Source organism: Mya arenaria, chromosome 15 (assembly GCF_026914265.1).
Source record: "Mya arenaria isolate MELC-2E11 chromosome 15, ASM2691426v1".
Lineage (NCBI taxonomy): Eukaryota > Metazoa > Mollusca > Bivalvia > Myida > Myidae > Mya > Mya arenaria.
Window position 1 is genome coordinate 36,913,503 of NC_069136.1, and position 17,003 is coordinate 36,930,505.

The 17,003-nt window shown below is 36.3% G+C and overlaps 1 protein-coding gene across 1 annotated transcript in view; it reads right to left on the bottom strand.

Annotated features, from left to right (window-relative positions):
* Positions 1-17,003, bottom strand: part of LOC128219024 (phosphatidylinositol 3,4,5-trisphosphate 5-phosphatase 1-like) — a 72,311-nt gene that overhangs the window by 10,000 nt on the left and 45,308 nt on the right. The window contains exons 15-26 of the mRNA XM_052926836.1: positions 16,708-16,852; positions 15,970-16,069; positions 15,362-15,453; positions 14,748-14,829; positions 13,593-13,741; positions 12,844-12,901; positions 11,821-11,912; positions 11,116-11,303; positions 8,571-8,638; positions 5,635-5,870; positions 4,403-4,624; positions 3,457-3,681 (exon numbers count right to left, since the gene is read on the bottom strand). Of these exons, the coding sequence (XP_052782796.1) occupies positions 3,457-3,681; positions 4,403-4,624; positions 5,635-5,870; positions 8,571-8,638; positions 11,116-11,303; positions 11,821-11,912; positions 12,844-12,901; positions 13,593-13,741; positions 14,748-14,829; positions 15,362-15,453; positions 15,970-16,069; positions 16,708-16,852 (1,657 nt within the window). The remainder of the gene's footprint in view (positions 1-3,456; positions 3,682-4,402; positions 4,625-5,634; positions 5,871-8,570; positions 8,639-11,115; positions 11,304-11,820; positions 11,913-12,843; positions 12,902-13,592; positions 13,742-14,747; positions 14,830-15,361; positions 15,454-15,969; positions 16,070-16,707; positions 16,853-17,003) is intronic.

Here is a 17,003-nt window from a genome sequence, read left to right on the forward strand (position 1 = left end):
GTTTTAATATACGGTACCAAAACGGAAGAATCAATGTCAAAATCAATAGTTCTTATAATAATACTGAGTTTAATTTGAAAGAAAGGTGCAGAAAACATGGCATTTCTACCTTATGAGATGATAGCTGATCACAGTAAATCTTTTAGCACTCACCAATCATTTAATATTTTTGCATTTTCAGCTATTAAATGCACGGTTACAATATTGTTATCAGTAATTTATATTTAATATATTAATTTCCATAAAGGCATTTTTTCGTAAGTAGTTAAAGATTTATTACTCAAATTTATGTTTGTTATTCATGTGTATGAATTAATTTTGAATAAGATTATCACATGAAAATCTTCATTTAAAGCAAAATGTTGCCTTCCGACGTATCATATATGACATAATTTATCACATGGCATACCTGGTACACACACTGTTTAAGAAGTTAAAAATATATTGCAAAATGTGATGCTACAATATAAGGCTATGGATCGATCATGCTTGTGTGTCTGAACTACTTGCTGTTATCAAATACCTGGTGTCAAATAATATGAAACATTGGGAGAAAATTGAGAAAAGGTGCTCCACCACACTATAAAACCAGGACTGAAATTATATCGAATATCAGGAAGTTACATGCATATCCTACCATTTAAAAAAAAACATTGTGGTGTATGATATAAGTAGTTTTTTTCTTAAAGGGACTAGACACCAGATGTAACAACTGCAAGAAAAAAAAGAAAATTGTTAAAAACTTACCGTACATAAACTTGATATTGTTTGTACAACGCATTTAATCTTAATTACTGATGTATCACATCGCTGTCGACACATAAATCTTTTGCAGTTTTTGTGTATTTTCCAATTAGCAAACTTACTTGGTTTGTCAACCACATAAATATAAATACCAGAAAATTTGAAATAGCTTTGATATATCTATCTGTACTAATCACTTGACTTTCACATGATAAATATACACACTATAAACTGGGAAACCAGTATTTTTAAACAGATAAACTCAACCAGTGTTTTTAAACGGGTAAACTCAGCTGGGACAGTGACATGCTATTATTTAATCATGGCCTCAAACTAGCTTATATTGCCAATTCTAGTCTTACTTTGAAGAAATACACTATTTGACAATTTTGGGACCAGTGTCTAGTCCCTTTAATAGTTTACTTCCTATAATTATAGATATGAAATTATTAACTGTTGAAAACATAGTTTGGGCTTATTTCTGTATCTATTTAAATGAAACATATTGTACCAATAGTTTAGATCTTTGTTAAAGTTAACAACATTTGTAACATAATCGTTGTTAACTTTCTAATTGTTACTGATCTAGCATGATCTGCCGTATTTCTAACAAGATTTGAGACAGCTGTTCCAGCCATACTTCTTTATGTGCAAACATTTGAGCACATAATCAAATATTACATATTTTAAAATTAACAAATATACTGTTAATTAAACATTGTTAACTTTAATCAAGTTCTGACCAATTGGCCCATCATGTGACACAGTCAGAAAAAAAGAGTCACAACAGATTTGTTCATAATAAATATATTCAGATCAAACAAGAATAGTGCTGAGCAAAAACTGATTCTAGCCTGTTGTTGTTATTCAGTCAAACAAGGGGAATAACTCTACAATTAATTAAGCCAGAGTTGTGGGTCTTGAATATCTTATTTTTTTTAGAGTTATGGCCAAAAGTTTTTGCACTACGAAGATGATGCTGACCACACCAAGGCATGGACAACACTCGAAATATTATTTGAAAAAAGGACCAGCTAAAAAATGACTAATTAATAAGGGATTTTTTTATCAGTATTTTCAAATACTTAGCTATGATTGCCTGCATAAAGAGGCACATAGGACTATTTTTCGCAGCACATTTAACATATTTATTATGTTAATTAATGTCTAAAGCTTTGTTTAAGACTTAAAATATGATTAAGAGCTATATATTGCAAGTACATGCATTAAAATATAATCTTGCAAAAGAACAGTAAAAGCATTAGAAAGTATAAAAAACAGAACTGGAAATTTCACACAAGAACTTAATGATAATTCTATCGTAATTCTATGGGCACAAAATGAGATTTAATTTTTTTTTTAAATCCTTCAGTTGTATATTAATTATGGCACAATGGAATTACATATTAGATGATGATGATGATGATGATGATGATGATGATGATGATGATGATGATGATGATGATGATAATAAAATGTTTTTTTGGAAAATTTGAGTGACTATACAAAACAATTAGAAAAATTGAAACTCTATTCTGAATTGATGTATCACTTTTGAATGTTTCAAAAAGCAATTTAGTCTAAATTTAAAATAGTACTCCTAACTAAACTCCTAACTAATTCATCAAGCTAATTTGTTGATTATAACACACATTCAATCTGCATTGAAATCTATGTCTGAGCAAAACAAAACAAATCAATTTTTGAGCATGCATGTAACTTTTAGAAACAAATGAGTATTAAATGACAGTCTATGAGCCACATCATAAGAAAATGAACATTTCCAGTTCTATTCATAAGGTTAACTAAGCTCACTAGCTAAGCGAAAGGAAAAACGTCATGGGTTGTCTAGCTATATAATGTTGAATACATGTAAATTATTTCATGAGTGCAAGAACATAGCTTTTAGCCGTGTACTAACATGTTTCCATGCTATAATAACATGTTTCCAATCAGTAATTTTCGTGTTTCCATATTGAAAGGACATGTTTCCATATTATAATAACATGTTTCCATATTGTAATAAAATGTTTCCATGCAATAATTTCAATTTTCCATATTATAATAACATGTTTCCATGCAGTAATTTTCATGTTTCCATATTGTTATGTTATAAAATGTTTCCATGCTGTAATAAAATGCTTCCTGCTGTAATAACATGTTTCCATGCAATAATTTCAATTTTCCATATTATAATAACATGTTTCCATGCAGTAATTTTCATGTTTCCATATTGTAATAACATTTTTCCTTGCAGAATTTTTTGTCTTTTCATATTGTAATAACCTGTTTCCATGCAATCATTTCATGTTTCCATGCTAAGACTAACAGAAAGTTCAGAAAATCTCTTTACAAAAATATTTGGGATACTTAATCATTCATAGAATTACTAATCCACAAAAATATACTTAAAAATTTAAAAATATACTTAAAAATTCATTCAAAATAAAATGTCAAAAGCATGGGATATGGTATGCCTGTGAGGTTTAGATAAACTGTTATCAGCCTAACAACAAAAATGTATCTTTGAAAATCAAACATTTCACATCTGACTTTTCAAATTCGTCTTTGAACAAAATGTTTACACGCACATATGCACAGAAGCTATGTTTTTGCACCCAATCAGCATTTTAAATATAACGCAATATGAGTATGTGTAGAAGAGGGAATAAATATATTGAATATTGGCACAGAATAAAGTAGATATCACACTTTGTTTAGATCGCGAATGCTCGCTAGTATCATCCGCTGGTGTTCGGGCACTTCCACACCGATTCGTATGAGATCTTCGAGCTTTAATTCACCGAGATAAAGTAGACTGTCCCATCCGTAGTCCGTAAAGTTTTTTTCATACACGGACAGGTTAAGCTGGGCTAACCATTCATCGAGAGTCTTAGGGCGTTTGTGTCCGTCTTGTCGGTTGATGTAATGATGATCCTGGAATGAATGAGGCAATAATAAGGTTCCAGTTTCCCTACCAATATTTTTTGTTTCGTTTTTCTTTGTGGGGGGGGGGGGGGGGGGGGGGGGGGGGGTGGGGGGTGAATATTTGCGAACCTCTAAGTTAATGCATTAAAAAATGCCTGTTTATAACAGCCCCATGAATACACCAACAGGTCGATGAAAACTCTTAACATGTTCATGAAAACTCTAACATGTTCATGAAAACTCTTAACATGTTCATGAAAACTCTTAACATGTTCATGAAAACTCTTAACATGTTCATGAAAACTCTTACAGCTCCATTAAACCACTAACAGTCCCATGAATACACTAACAGAGCCATGAATACTGTAAAAGGCTCATTAAACCACTAAATGACCCATGGATAAACTTAAAGATCCATGAATAAATCAACAGGCCCATCAACACTCTTAACAGGTCTATGAATACACTAACAGGTATATAAATATTCTAATAGGTCCATGAATACTCTGACAGATCCATTTAACAACTAACAGACTCATGAATAAACTAAAAGGTCCATGCATGCACAGATCTGTAACAATACGGTATTAACAGGCATAAATATACTATCAGCTTTATAAATGTACTAACAGGTTGATGTATATACAGGTCCATAACTATCATTATTTACAGTTTTATAAATGTGATAACAGGTTAATAAATTTATAAACATGTCCATTGAAATACTTACAGGTCCACTGACAGTCCTCTGTTTCGGGGGTATGGGAGGGACATGCTTCTGTGGAGCACTTCCTGGTGCGCTCCTCTGCCGGACAGGGGGCGCCACCCTCAATGACCCCTGCCCCATCACAGGGGTGCCCCTTCGAGCAGGGGGAATGGGGGTCAGAGAGGTTGGCGAACTTGGGAGGGGGGCAGGTGCTCGACCTTCCATTCTCATTGATCGTTGGTTTGTCTGTTTTAAGGAAATATTTTTTTGTTATGATTACACAAAGTATGCTAGTCGTGCACATTGATACCAGATTTTACAAAGTGTATCGCTGTTCTCCAGATATTGTTGTAGCCAAGTTTTAAACTTGTTTCAGTCTACCAACTAATGATAATAAACGTCAGGGAGTACAAGTTTTATCCTACCAATTATTAGTTAGGGCTATTCCTTTAAAACATATAACCCCCGGGGGGAAGGCACTTTTAAATTATGCCACCCCCTACATAAGCAAATTTACCTGTTTGGGGTCCAATATGTTTTACTGGAATAGCCCTTACCTATAAGTATTCCTTTTAAGTACCAGATTTCTGACTCTGAAAAAACTCTAAAGAAGTCAGAAGAAAAACATAACCCAAAGTCTGTTTTATGAGCTGCAAAACCATGAGCAATATATCTCAATTCTATTCAACACACTGTGTCCATGTGTGTATACCACTTGATAAATTATGTCATAATGATACATCGAAAGGCAACATTTTACTACAATGAAGACTTTAAACAATGATAACGATTTATTTACCATTTAAAATAAAACATAGCGCAGTCTCAACCCCTAACATAGCCTTACCTTTGGTCTTTTACCAGAGTTTATTTGAGATTTTTGTTTTTTAAAACACTTCGACAAACCTTTTCACGAAATTGCCACCTGATGGAGCACTGTCAAAACATTATTTGGAAAACAGGTTTGTCGAAGTGTTTGAGGGAACTAATCGACTAAACTACAGTAATAAAACGAAGGCTGGGCTCTTTCAGTGGCATAGACTGCCATTTGTTTCATTTAAAATGGTGAAGAAAAAGAAAAGTTACCTTTGTTTTAAGTCATCATTCGAAGCAAAATGTTGCCATCCAACATATCATTTATGATGTAATTTATCATGTGGTATACACACACTGAGTGTTCTGTAAAGCCACAAATGAAACTAGGAAATAATCTGATATCAAATTAGGTGTCTTTTGTTTCAATAATATCAACATACCTCCCTAGTCATTGGTCCACCCATCCTATCATCCATAGTACTGACAGTCTGTCTGAGTGGAGGCTTAGGTGCGGTGTTATTGTGTGAAGACATAGTTGAGCCCAGGGGGGGTTTGGACTGACCCGGGCCCATGCCCGGCTTTACGGAGCCCCTAAAGGCGCCTGGGGGCTTGTGGGTCGGGTGGTCAGGGAGGTACATCTCTGGGTCGTGGTATTCTGTGTCCAGGGCTATTAGAGCTGAAAACACGAAAATTAGCAGTAGTAAATGCTGTTTTTGATAGTCTTTAGTAAATACAAGAGATATTTGTCAAACATTATGCCCCCCCTGAGCGCCATGTTGTCAGGATTATATGGACAATTGAATGAAATATGCATGGACCGTAATGACAGCTGATTTGTTGCCGTTAAGGCAGTTTTAAGATTATGACCATTAAAGTGTGAGGATAGAGTGTGTTATGACCATGACCTTTGACTCTATGAACTCAAAATCCAGAGTCATCAGCAGGTCACCAGAAACCTAAATGTCAAGTTCGAGGGACATGGGTGCAGGCATTGTCAAGTTATCACACAGACAAGTTTTTTTCGTTCAAGGTCACTGTGACCTTGACCTTTGACCCAATGACCCCTTAAATCATAAGGGGTCATCTACAAGTCAGATGCAACTCCAAGTCAAGTTTGAAGGCCATGGGTTCAGGCATTGTTGAGTTATCACTCGGACAACCTTTTACTATTCAAGATCACTGTGACCTTGACCTTTGGCTCTATGAATCCTAAAATCAATAAGGGTGATCTACTGATCAGGCTTAACATCCATGTCAAGTTTAATGATCATAGGTTCAGGCATTGTTGAGATATCAGTGGGAGAAGATTTGCTAACTTTTTTGCGTTAAAGGTTACTGTGACATTGACCTTGGCCTGATGACCCCCAAAGACAATAGGGGTCATTTACTGGGCAGGCCCAACCTTCATGTCAAGTTTGATGACCATAGGTCCAGGAATTGTCGAGGTCGCTTTGAAGGTCACTGTGACCTTGACCTTTGACCCCTAAAATCAATAGGGGTCATCTACTGGTCAGGCCCAACCTCCATGTCAAGTTTGAGGGCCATGGGTGCAGGCATTGTTGAGTTATCACCCGGACAACCTTTTATCATTCAAGGTCACTGTGACCTTGACCTTTGGCCCAATGACCCCTAAAATCAATAGGGACCATCTTCTGGCCAGGCCCAACCTCCAAGTCAAGTTTGAAGGCCATGGGTGCAGGCATTGTCGAGTTATCACTCGGATAACCTTTTACCATTCCAGGTCACTGTGACCTTGACCTTTAGCCCAATGACCCCTAAAATCAGTAGGGACCATCTTCTGGCCAGGCCCAACCTCCAAGTCAAGTTTGAGGGCCATGGGTGCAGGCATTGTCGAGTTATCACTCGGACAACCTTTTACCATTCCAGGTCACTGTGACCTTGACCTTTGGCCAGATGACCCCCAAAAACCATAGGGGTCATCTCCTGGTCAGGCCAATTCTCCAAGTCAAGTTTGAGGGCCATGGGTGCAGGCATTGTCGAGTTATCACTCAGACAACCTTTTACCATTCAAAGTGACTGTGACCTTGACCTTTGGCCAGATGACCCCCAAAAACAAAAGGGGTCATGTACTGGTCAGGCCCAATTCCAAGTCAAGTTTGAGGGCCATGGGTGCAGGCATTGTCAAGTTATCACAAGGAAAACCTTTAACCATTCAAGGTGACTGTGACCTTGACCTTTGGCCCGATGACCCCCAAAAACAATAGGGGTTTTCTACTGGTCTGGCCCAACCTCCAATTCAATTATGAGGGCCATGGGTGCCGGCATTGTCGAATTATCACTCCGACAACCTTTTACCATTCAAGGTGACTGTGACCTTGACCTTTGGTCCGATGACCCCCAAAAACAATAGGGGTCATCTACTGGTCAGGCCCAACCTCCAATTCAATTATGAGGGCCATGGGTGCCGGCATTGTTGAGTTATCACTCGGACAACCTTTTACCATTCAAGGTCACTGTGAACTTGACCTTTGACCCGATGAGCCCCAAAAACAATAGGGGTCAGCTACTGGTCAGGCCCAACCTCCAAGTCAAGTTTGAGGGCCATGGGTGCAGGCATTGTCAAGTTTGAGGGCCATGGGTGCAGGCATTGTCAAGTTATCACTCGGACGACCTTTTACCATTCAAGGTCACTGTGACCTTGACCTTTGGCCTGATGACCCCCCAAAACAATAGGGGTCATCTACTGGTCAGGCCCAACCTCCATGTCAAGTTTGAGGGCCATGGGTGCAGGCATTGTTGAGTTATCACTCGGACAAGCTTTAAAATTATTTTACCATTAAAGGTCACTGTGACCTTGACCTTTGACCAGATGCCCCCCAAAATCAATAGGGGTCATCTACTGATCAGGCCCAACCTTCATGTGAAGTTTGATGACCATACGTCCGGGAATTGTTGAGTTATCACTCGGACAAGCTTTGGTCTACCGACGGACGGACCGACCGACCGACGGACCGACCGCCCGACATACCGACATGCCTGTGTAAAGCAATATACCCCTCTTCTTCGAAGGGGGGCATAAAAATCAGTTGTAACTTAAGGTTGTGGGCTTAAAGCATGTTTAAATTATATATATTCTTTTATTGGTATTTTGACAAGTCTTTGACATAAACAGAGTCAAGCTAAGCACCCTATTTATGTTTTGGTTTAGTTTGTGTAAAAAAATATCATTTTGAAAAGTTCTGGGGTTTGTCAAGGAAACTACATTATGATAATCATTAAAATTATTTTTTTATATGTAAAATCAAACATTATTAGTCTTCAGAATTTCAATAATTTTGGGTCAGAGGATTATTAACAAAACTGTCAATTAAATTGACACCTTTAAGAAGACAAAAGTGTAAGAATGAAGACTTACAATAGTTATTCCTGCCACTTCTAGATGATGATGTTTTCTTCCCCTTGGTTTTCAGGTGCATCTTGCCACTAAAATATATTTGCTCATACCATGGAATTTTAGAATATTCTAACTCGAATTCTACAATGGAATAATTTACACAACTCATTCTAAAGCCATTTGTTATTTTCTACAGTTTAAAATCTACTGTTAAGACACTTTAAACCTTATATATATCACACATAAGTCCTTCTCCAGCATAGAAACCAGCACTGAAATCTTTGAGCAGCTAAGAGACCATGCACTTGAAACCTACAACCTCTTGAGTGAGAGGCAAACACAATGCTATTCCACAAGACTCTTTCACCTTCAAACATGATTACATTTTCCCATAACTATTCAGGGAATCAGAGGAGCGCCTATTATTTCGACATTCAAGGGCCACAACTCTCGAGTGACAATTGCAATTTAACTGGTAATTACCTAGCTATACCATTGTTACCACTCTCATCCTCAAAGACAAATCATCACATGAAACAAACATTTTCCAATAAATAGAATTCTTCAAATCAGATGTGTCACCTGTTGGAAGCTCTCACCCTCAAAGATGATTCATCAAATGAAAAGAATATTTTCCCATAACTAGAATTCCGCAAATCAAATGTGTCGCTAGTTGGGAACGCTTATCACTTCACAGGCCATATCTCTATAGAGTAGGGATGGCAACGAGTAGTATAATTAATACTCGAGTACTCGGACGATCGTTCGATCGAGTACTCGGGTACTCGATTACTCGGAAAAATTGAATATGTGTTTGCAAAGACAAGATTGTGTATACATGTATCGTTAATGACGTATACTGTGCGTTGGTCGTATTATTGGTCATTTTCACCTTTAAAGTAAACTTTCATTACGTATTTTTACTATTTTAACAAAAAATGATATAAAAAGAAAACAAATGTTGTTTCAGGCGTTTAATTTGTCTTATTCGTTTCATTATATACAAGTATGCACTGCAGAAATGAACAACAATCAGAATTACAATGAACGAAAATTAATAGCATACATAAAAATAGTGAACGAAATTCAATACGAATTTCAGTTGTTGAGTTGTTTACTCTACAATTTTTTTTTTAAATGATAGTTTTTCGTACTGTGTAATTGTTGTTTACCTCATTAATATTCATAATTCTTGATTTAAAATATCAACCAATCAATTGTGATAATCATTGCAAAAATAGTTAAAATACGCCCATTAAGAAATCAATACTCGTAAACAGTCGATATTCTTTCGCTCGTTAGCGTCCATTGTTTGGTGGAAGAACTCTAATTGGTATACAATAGAATTGTGTAGGTGAAAGTACCACTATCAAAACTTCGCTAATTAGTTTAAACATATTTATTATGCAGAAAAACAACAATACAGCATTTGTTACAAACATATAAAATAAAGGATTGGAATGGTAGAATTAACTAATAAAGTTCCTTTCCTTGAATGGTTATTTGCAATAGTATTAAATACAGGTTTTACTAAATAAAGGATTAATATGATAGCCCTCAGAGTAGTAAGATGATTTTAGATAGAACGGTGGTAAAATTTCAAATTTAAAGGAATTTAATATCAGATAATGAAAAAAAAAAATGCAAAAGAAGATAATGATAAGCTATGTTGAGATAGGAGAAGGAAAGAAGGAAGGCAGAGTAAAAGTCATAGGATGGATTTAAACTGGAGTCGATTAATCAAATCTTTTTGTTAAGTGAATATATTGGTGGACTGCGTCAAACAGTTTGAAATTCTGTTCTTCAGTCAGAGTGTCAGCACCATACAATAGTGAACGAAGAGTTGTACTTCAGTCAGAGTGTCAGCACCATACAATAGTGAACGAAGAGTTACTTCAGTCAGAGTGTCAGCACCATACAATAGTGAACGAAGAGTTGCTTCAGTCAGAGTGTCAGCACCATACAATAGTGAACGAAGAGTTACTTCAGTCAGAGTGTCAGCACCATACAATAGTGAACGAAGAGTTACTTCAGTCAGTGCTTCCACTGAGTCGATCGCTAATTGACATCAGTGCTAATTTGAAATAAGGGTCATTTGTTGACAGTTTGCAACTATCACAACAACTGTCAACTAATTGATTGAGGTCAATTGTGTACACAGCGGGGATTAGAGGGACCGTAAATTGTCCTCTTAGCAACTAACCAGATCTGATATTTTGTCTGTAAATCGTGTATTTGGTGATTTTTATAGATTTTTTAAAAAAAATTCTAAGTTCTCGAGTAGTGATTTGGTACTCGAGTACTCGGACATTCGATTGAGTACAAGGGTACTCGTTGCCATCCCTACTATAGAGTGACGATGGCAATTTAACCAAAATTCAACTTGGTCAACATTTTATTGCAGTAAGCATTGCTTCCAAGTTTGGTAAAGTTTTGAGAAGAAATGTATAAGTTAGAGAGCGGATATTAAAGCGTGACAACACAAACACAGATGACTAAGCAGATGTTCCTGGACAACATGATCCCTATGTGGTTGGCACAAAAAATTAAAATCATTCACTTCTACCTTATTTTACCAGTCTCCTCCCCTTGATGCAGTAAGGTGTACTCAAACGGTTTAGGTTCGTCGGAGAACATTTCACGCAATGAGAGGACACATTCCCCGTAGGACTCGTTGTCTGAGTCCTTGGCTACCACGGCTATCAGAATGTGCTGGTCTTCTAGGTAATCGACATCACCGAACAATGGACGCATCTGGAAGCAAGAAAAAGAATATATATGTTTCTCAAAAATTAGTAATATTTAATGTCACACAAAACAAGTTTGCTTTTATAATTATCAGCAATATTTGCATACCCTGATGTATAATTGGTAAATGAAGCATTGGCAAATGAAGCATGGTCACATGTGTATTTAATCCAATCAGAATGCAGCTTTTAAGACAGTGTTTTAATCCAATCCGAATGCAACTTTTAAGACAAAGTGCTCAAACTGTAATTTATTTTCTATTCATGAATATGTACAGACCAAAAAAATCAAACTTAATGAAATAAAACATCATAATTATTTTCAATTTCTTTTAAACTAAGGCTGTACAGAGTCTAAAGTTGAAAGCATAAATTATACATGAATTGTGTACTTTGCGAAGCGTCTATTCAACAAATAGAGACAAAAAACCCAGATGCTTTTGAACTGCATTTTTTACAACTAAAGCTTGACTCACACTAAATCATTTAAGCATTTAAATCTTAAATAATGTAAGATAACCCACCTCAGGGAGGTTCGTGGCCACCCAGACTGGTACAGTGAAAAACCCCGTCCTGTTTTCGCGGAATGATGTGTTGGACTGACTTCTGTAGACTTCTAAAAAGTAAAAGGAAATATAAACAGACTTTCTTAAGGCAGTACATAGCTGTTCAGAGTGTTGGTTGAAGATAAAAGAAAACGAAAAGCACTGCAAAGCAAATTCCAACGATTGTCTGGAAAAAGGGGCATCAGATTAAGGCCAGAGTTATGGTTTACATGTATGAATTGGACTGGCTTCTGTAGACATTTAGAAAGTACTAAGAATATGAATACAGTTGAAACCCGTTGGCTCGATATCGATGGGTTCAATTTCCTAGTTGACTCAAACTTGAAGTAAAGGACCGATATTTTTATACTCTATGTAAGCATTCCTGCTTGGCTCGGTATTCACAAGGATGAAAGAATTTGGGCTGTCCCTTGGAATTGAGCCAACAGGTTTTGACTGGATACTTAACATACATCAATACAAGATGGAGTGGATGCCAACTCGTCTCTCGGCCTTCTAAGTTATTGATTGGAAACATATTTTCAGCTTGCAGTCACCATGACCTTGACCTTTGACCAACTTTCTTCAAAATCAATAGAGTTAATCTGCATGTCATAACAAACCTGCCTCCCAAGTTTGAGGTCCCTGGCCCTAACCATTCTTCAATAATTGATCGGAAACAGATTTTCAGTTCAAGGTCACCACAACCTTGACTGTGAACCACTAACCTTAAATCAATAGGGTTCATCTGCTGGTCATTACCAACCAACCTACTAAGTTTAAGACCTCTTGGCATAATTGTTTGATCTAAAACCATGGGGACATACAGACGGTCAGTCAGATTAGCATATTGTCATCGGACCTCTTTGTCTGTATGCAGGGACAAAAAAACTACCTACATTGTACCAAACCACCCCTAAAAATGTGAGACAAATAATGTCACACAAACTTTTCATTAATTACAGCCTTACAATACAAACATGATAAAAGTGGACAGCTTACCCTGAAGACAGGTGGAATGGAACACAAGCTGGAAATATTGCTTGCAACACGTCTTCACCTGCAATGTACAACATATTGAATTTGTTTTGTACTTCCTTACATAAGCTTGAAAAAACAAGACTAACAGCTTGAGATTGAAAATTGATAAAAAACATTATTGGAAATATCTCAGTTTTCGGTAGCATTGTCAGCGATGATTTATCGATTGTACTTGATAATCGTTTCATCACTACTAGTGGGTGTGCAGAACGTAAAGCTTTCTATCTAAATTGTGATCATACAGATTCTAATAAATGAAGATAGTAAGCATGAATTTTTTTTTTAAATTATAATTGATTATTAGACAATACTCAATCATCCTTTAATCCCGACTTTGAAATTGAAAATATTTAAAAACTATCGTATCAAGTTTGTTTAATTTCTGCAAAACAGTAAATTACTCATACAACAAAACATATTTTTCATTGCCAATATATAAACATATTTATATAACGATTGTGAAACAAGTTATAACAACATTATATTAATCACTCTCATTGGCACAATATTACAGGAGAGTGTGGTCTTGTGTTGTGGGGCAAACTGGAGTACCCAGAAGAAACCCCGCTTGGTGACCACAAACCAAACTCACATGCGCCCAGGCAGGGAATCGAACCTGGGTCACCTAGGTGAGAAGCAAGAGCACTAACTGTACAACCGTTCATTCACCTATTCATTGACTATTGAGTGTTGAGTTACATTATTCTAACCTGAGCTTCCACTGCAGTAAAGACGATCTGAACAATGGCCATCTCAGCCAGCGACATTCTGGCATGGTGGACAAATTCTGAACTGATCCCAACATTGAAAGAGGAAAATACTGGACGATGGTCGCTGCTCAGTATGGCTTCAGAACAGCCTAAATTAAAGAGAAGCCACATATTACTGAAATCAACAAAGTAAGCACTGGCAATAGTAGCTGCTCATTTCATAATGTAGCAATTTCAAATATGTTGTGTAACTTAAACATGACATGCATAACGCACTTATGTTTAAAAAAATAATGTTCCTTAAAGGGACTGTGTCACAGATTGGCAACAAAAAACGTTTTTTTTCTGTAATGAATCTCAGGACAATTATCTAATAGAATGTGTTACGCTTTGATATCATAATTGTAAAAAAAGTACCAAAATGTAAAAAAAAAAGTGTCGGAGACTGGGTTCGAACATGCGTCGCCAAAATAGAAGTCCAGCATCTTACTCACTGAGCTACAAAGACTTATACTAATTGGGTGACATAATTAAGTTCTACACCTACCTCGGTAATATCACGTGATAACACCGAATGCATTGTACACGTCGATGCCAAGTTTATGTCAGTTTTCAACATTTTTTTTTTTTACACTATTTTATCATACGTGAGACAGCCCCTTTAAATCGGACACATTTATTTCATAACGTGGTAATTACAAATACATTATTACAAACATGACATGTATAAAACACTTATATTTGAAATATATTTTGAGACAATGAAGTTTCTATGAAGTTCTTAGTCAATTTTAGTCGTAAATTGAAATGCAAGTGTCATAGTTTCATTATTTTTCAACTTATTTCAGTGAACTGAACTTTAACCAGTATAAAAAATGAATACAAAGTTGAGGAAATAAAAAAGTCAATGTGTTGCCATTTGTGATGTTTAAACAGATTTAAGATAATTGAAGTTATGATTAAAATCCTTTATTGATACGAGCCAATGAGTCTAGACTATAAAGCACATGTCAAGTATTCCAACACATACAGTTATTTTTCTACAACGACTACAATACTTTACTAATACGGGCCCATTTGTCTAGATTATCAAGCACACCATTTATTCCAACACATAGTTATTTTTTCCTTAGAAACAAAACTGAAGACACGTACCGTAGGCCACACTCTCGATGAACTGCCCTGGGTAGGATTTCCATAGAACTCTGTCACACCACGATGGCGCGTTTATTCGTTCCTGCAAAACAACATCTTACTTTAAATGATTTAGTATTCCATATTTAATTGTATGATTCCTCAAGCAGTTTTTCCATTGTAAAAAGCAAACAATATGCCACACAAACTTTATACTTTCTAACAATTTCAATTTAGATCAATTTTACATGATAAGGCCATTACAAAAGAAAAGCAGAAATTTAAAATAATCATTTCATTGATTCAAGCTCCACCTCAAAAACATTTTGTACATTCATAATATTATGGTACATTCAGTTATGCTATAGAAACTCAGTTGGTCCAGTAACAAGGTTAGCTTACGCAGTGGTTATCACACTCACTTCGCACCAAGGTTCGATTCCCGGCCTAGGCACATGTGTTTAGTTTGTGGTCCCTAAGCGAGACAAGTGGATTTTCTCTGGATTCTCTGGTTTTCCCCCTCCCCCCCCCCCACAAACCATAAGCACACTTTGACACAGCATTAAGCCATGTTAAAACCACTTTTTTCACAATCTCAAACTATATATATAAAGTTTAAACTTAAAGCAACTTACACTGGTGGCTTTGATCTTCTTCCAGGCATACTTGTACCCGGGGACATTTCTCTCCAAGCGATACGTGGGTAGGAAGGTTATATCAGCTTCATCTGAAACATTCCAGAAAACAGTTTATGAATTAACAAAAAAATTGAAAAATCTTGTGCACAGATTTTATATTTTTTTATTGTTGAAATTGAGTTATTTGACCAAGTTTCATGAACAAACTTCAAACAGCAACAGACAGATACAGATTTAAACAAAATTTACTAAATCCAAGCCTAAAATGATTCAATTTTCAATAGCGTTACTTATACTTTTGGCAAAATAGAGAATCTATTGTCACACGTTCCAATAATAGAGCTAACTTTTGCAGATGTTTAATCATTGGTACATTAAGCATTTTGTTCACAATTTAAACTTTTGCAGATGTTTTATCATTGCTACAAGCATTATGTTCACAATTTAAATTTTGTGGATGTTGTATCATTGCTAAAAGCATTTTTTCACATTTTACACAAAATAAAAAAGTCTATTTCTGACCCTTTTAAACATGAGTAAACCAATACATCTGATCGATAAAAACGATTTATTTAAGTGACTACTGATCTTCCATGGTTACTCACCAAATGCCGAGAAGACCGTTCTCTGTTTCTGTAAGCGTTTAAGTTGGTCTCTCTCGAGCAGGAAATTAATGTCTTTCTCGTTGATTTTACGTAATAATACCTGAATGAAAAAAACACACAGGGTTAAGTATTAGATACATAAAATACTTTTGAAAGTTACACATAAGTTCAGAATATTTCTTTTTTATATACATTTTCATCATCCTGTTTGAAGTATTGTTATGATCAGATTAACTTTTTTTTTTCAAACATTGCGTATTCATGTTTCCTATTTCTCTTCCAGATCTAAGCATGGATGAGTAATGAAATAGCTTTTAATTCCATTCATCTTAAAATGTAGCAGTCCAATTCAGCATGCTCCTTCTCTTTTAGTAAGTCCCCCCACCTTCCCCAAACCTTTTCTCCATCCCTCCACCTAGCCCATACTTGTATTTCTTCCTCCACTTTGTAGTTCAGGTCCCTTTGCCAGAATACATGGTGAAACTGGTTTGTTATATCAAACAGTGACAGGTGCTTCTGAACCAGGCTTCCCCAAAACTTTTCCCCCTCCCTCTCAGACCTCCCCCTCCCCTAAGCACATACCTGTATTTCTTCCTCCACCCTGTAGTTGAGGTCCCCTAGCCAGAACACATGGTGAAACTGGTTCGTTATGTCAAACAGTGACAGGTGTTTCTGGCCGAGGCTCCCCCTAAACTTATCCCCCTCCCTCTCAGACCTCCCCCTCCCCTAAGCACATACCTGTATTTCTTCCTCCACCCTGTAGTTGAGGTCCCCTAGCCAGAACACATGGTGAAACTGGTTCGTTATGTCAAACAGTGACAGGTGTTTCTGGCCGAGGCTCATTGTTAAACCCTTGATGATGTCTCGGTAATTTTGGTTCCGTCTGAAAACAATATATTGAAAATTGGTCAAGACTAATAAGTCTTTATTTCTTGCTTGAAAGAACTTTCTTACCAATTTTCAAAGATATTATGAGCAGAACTGCATAAATAACATTTTATTTTTAATGGTCAGAGCTGATTGCAAACTTTTTC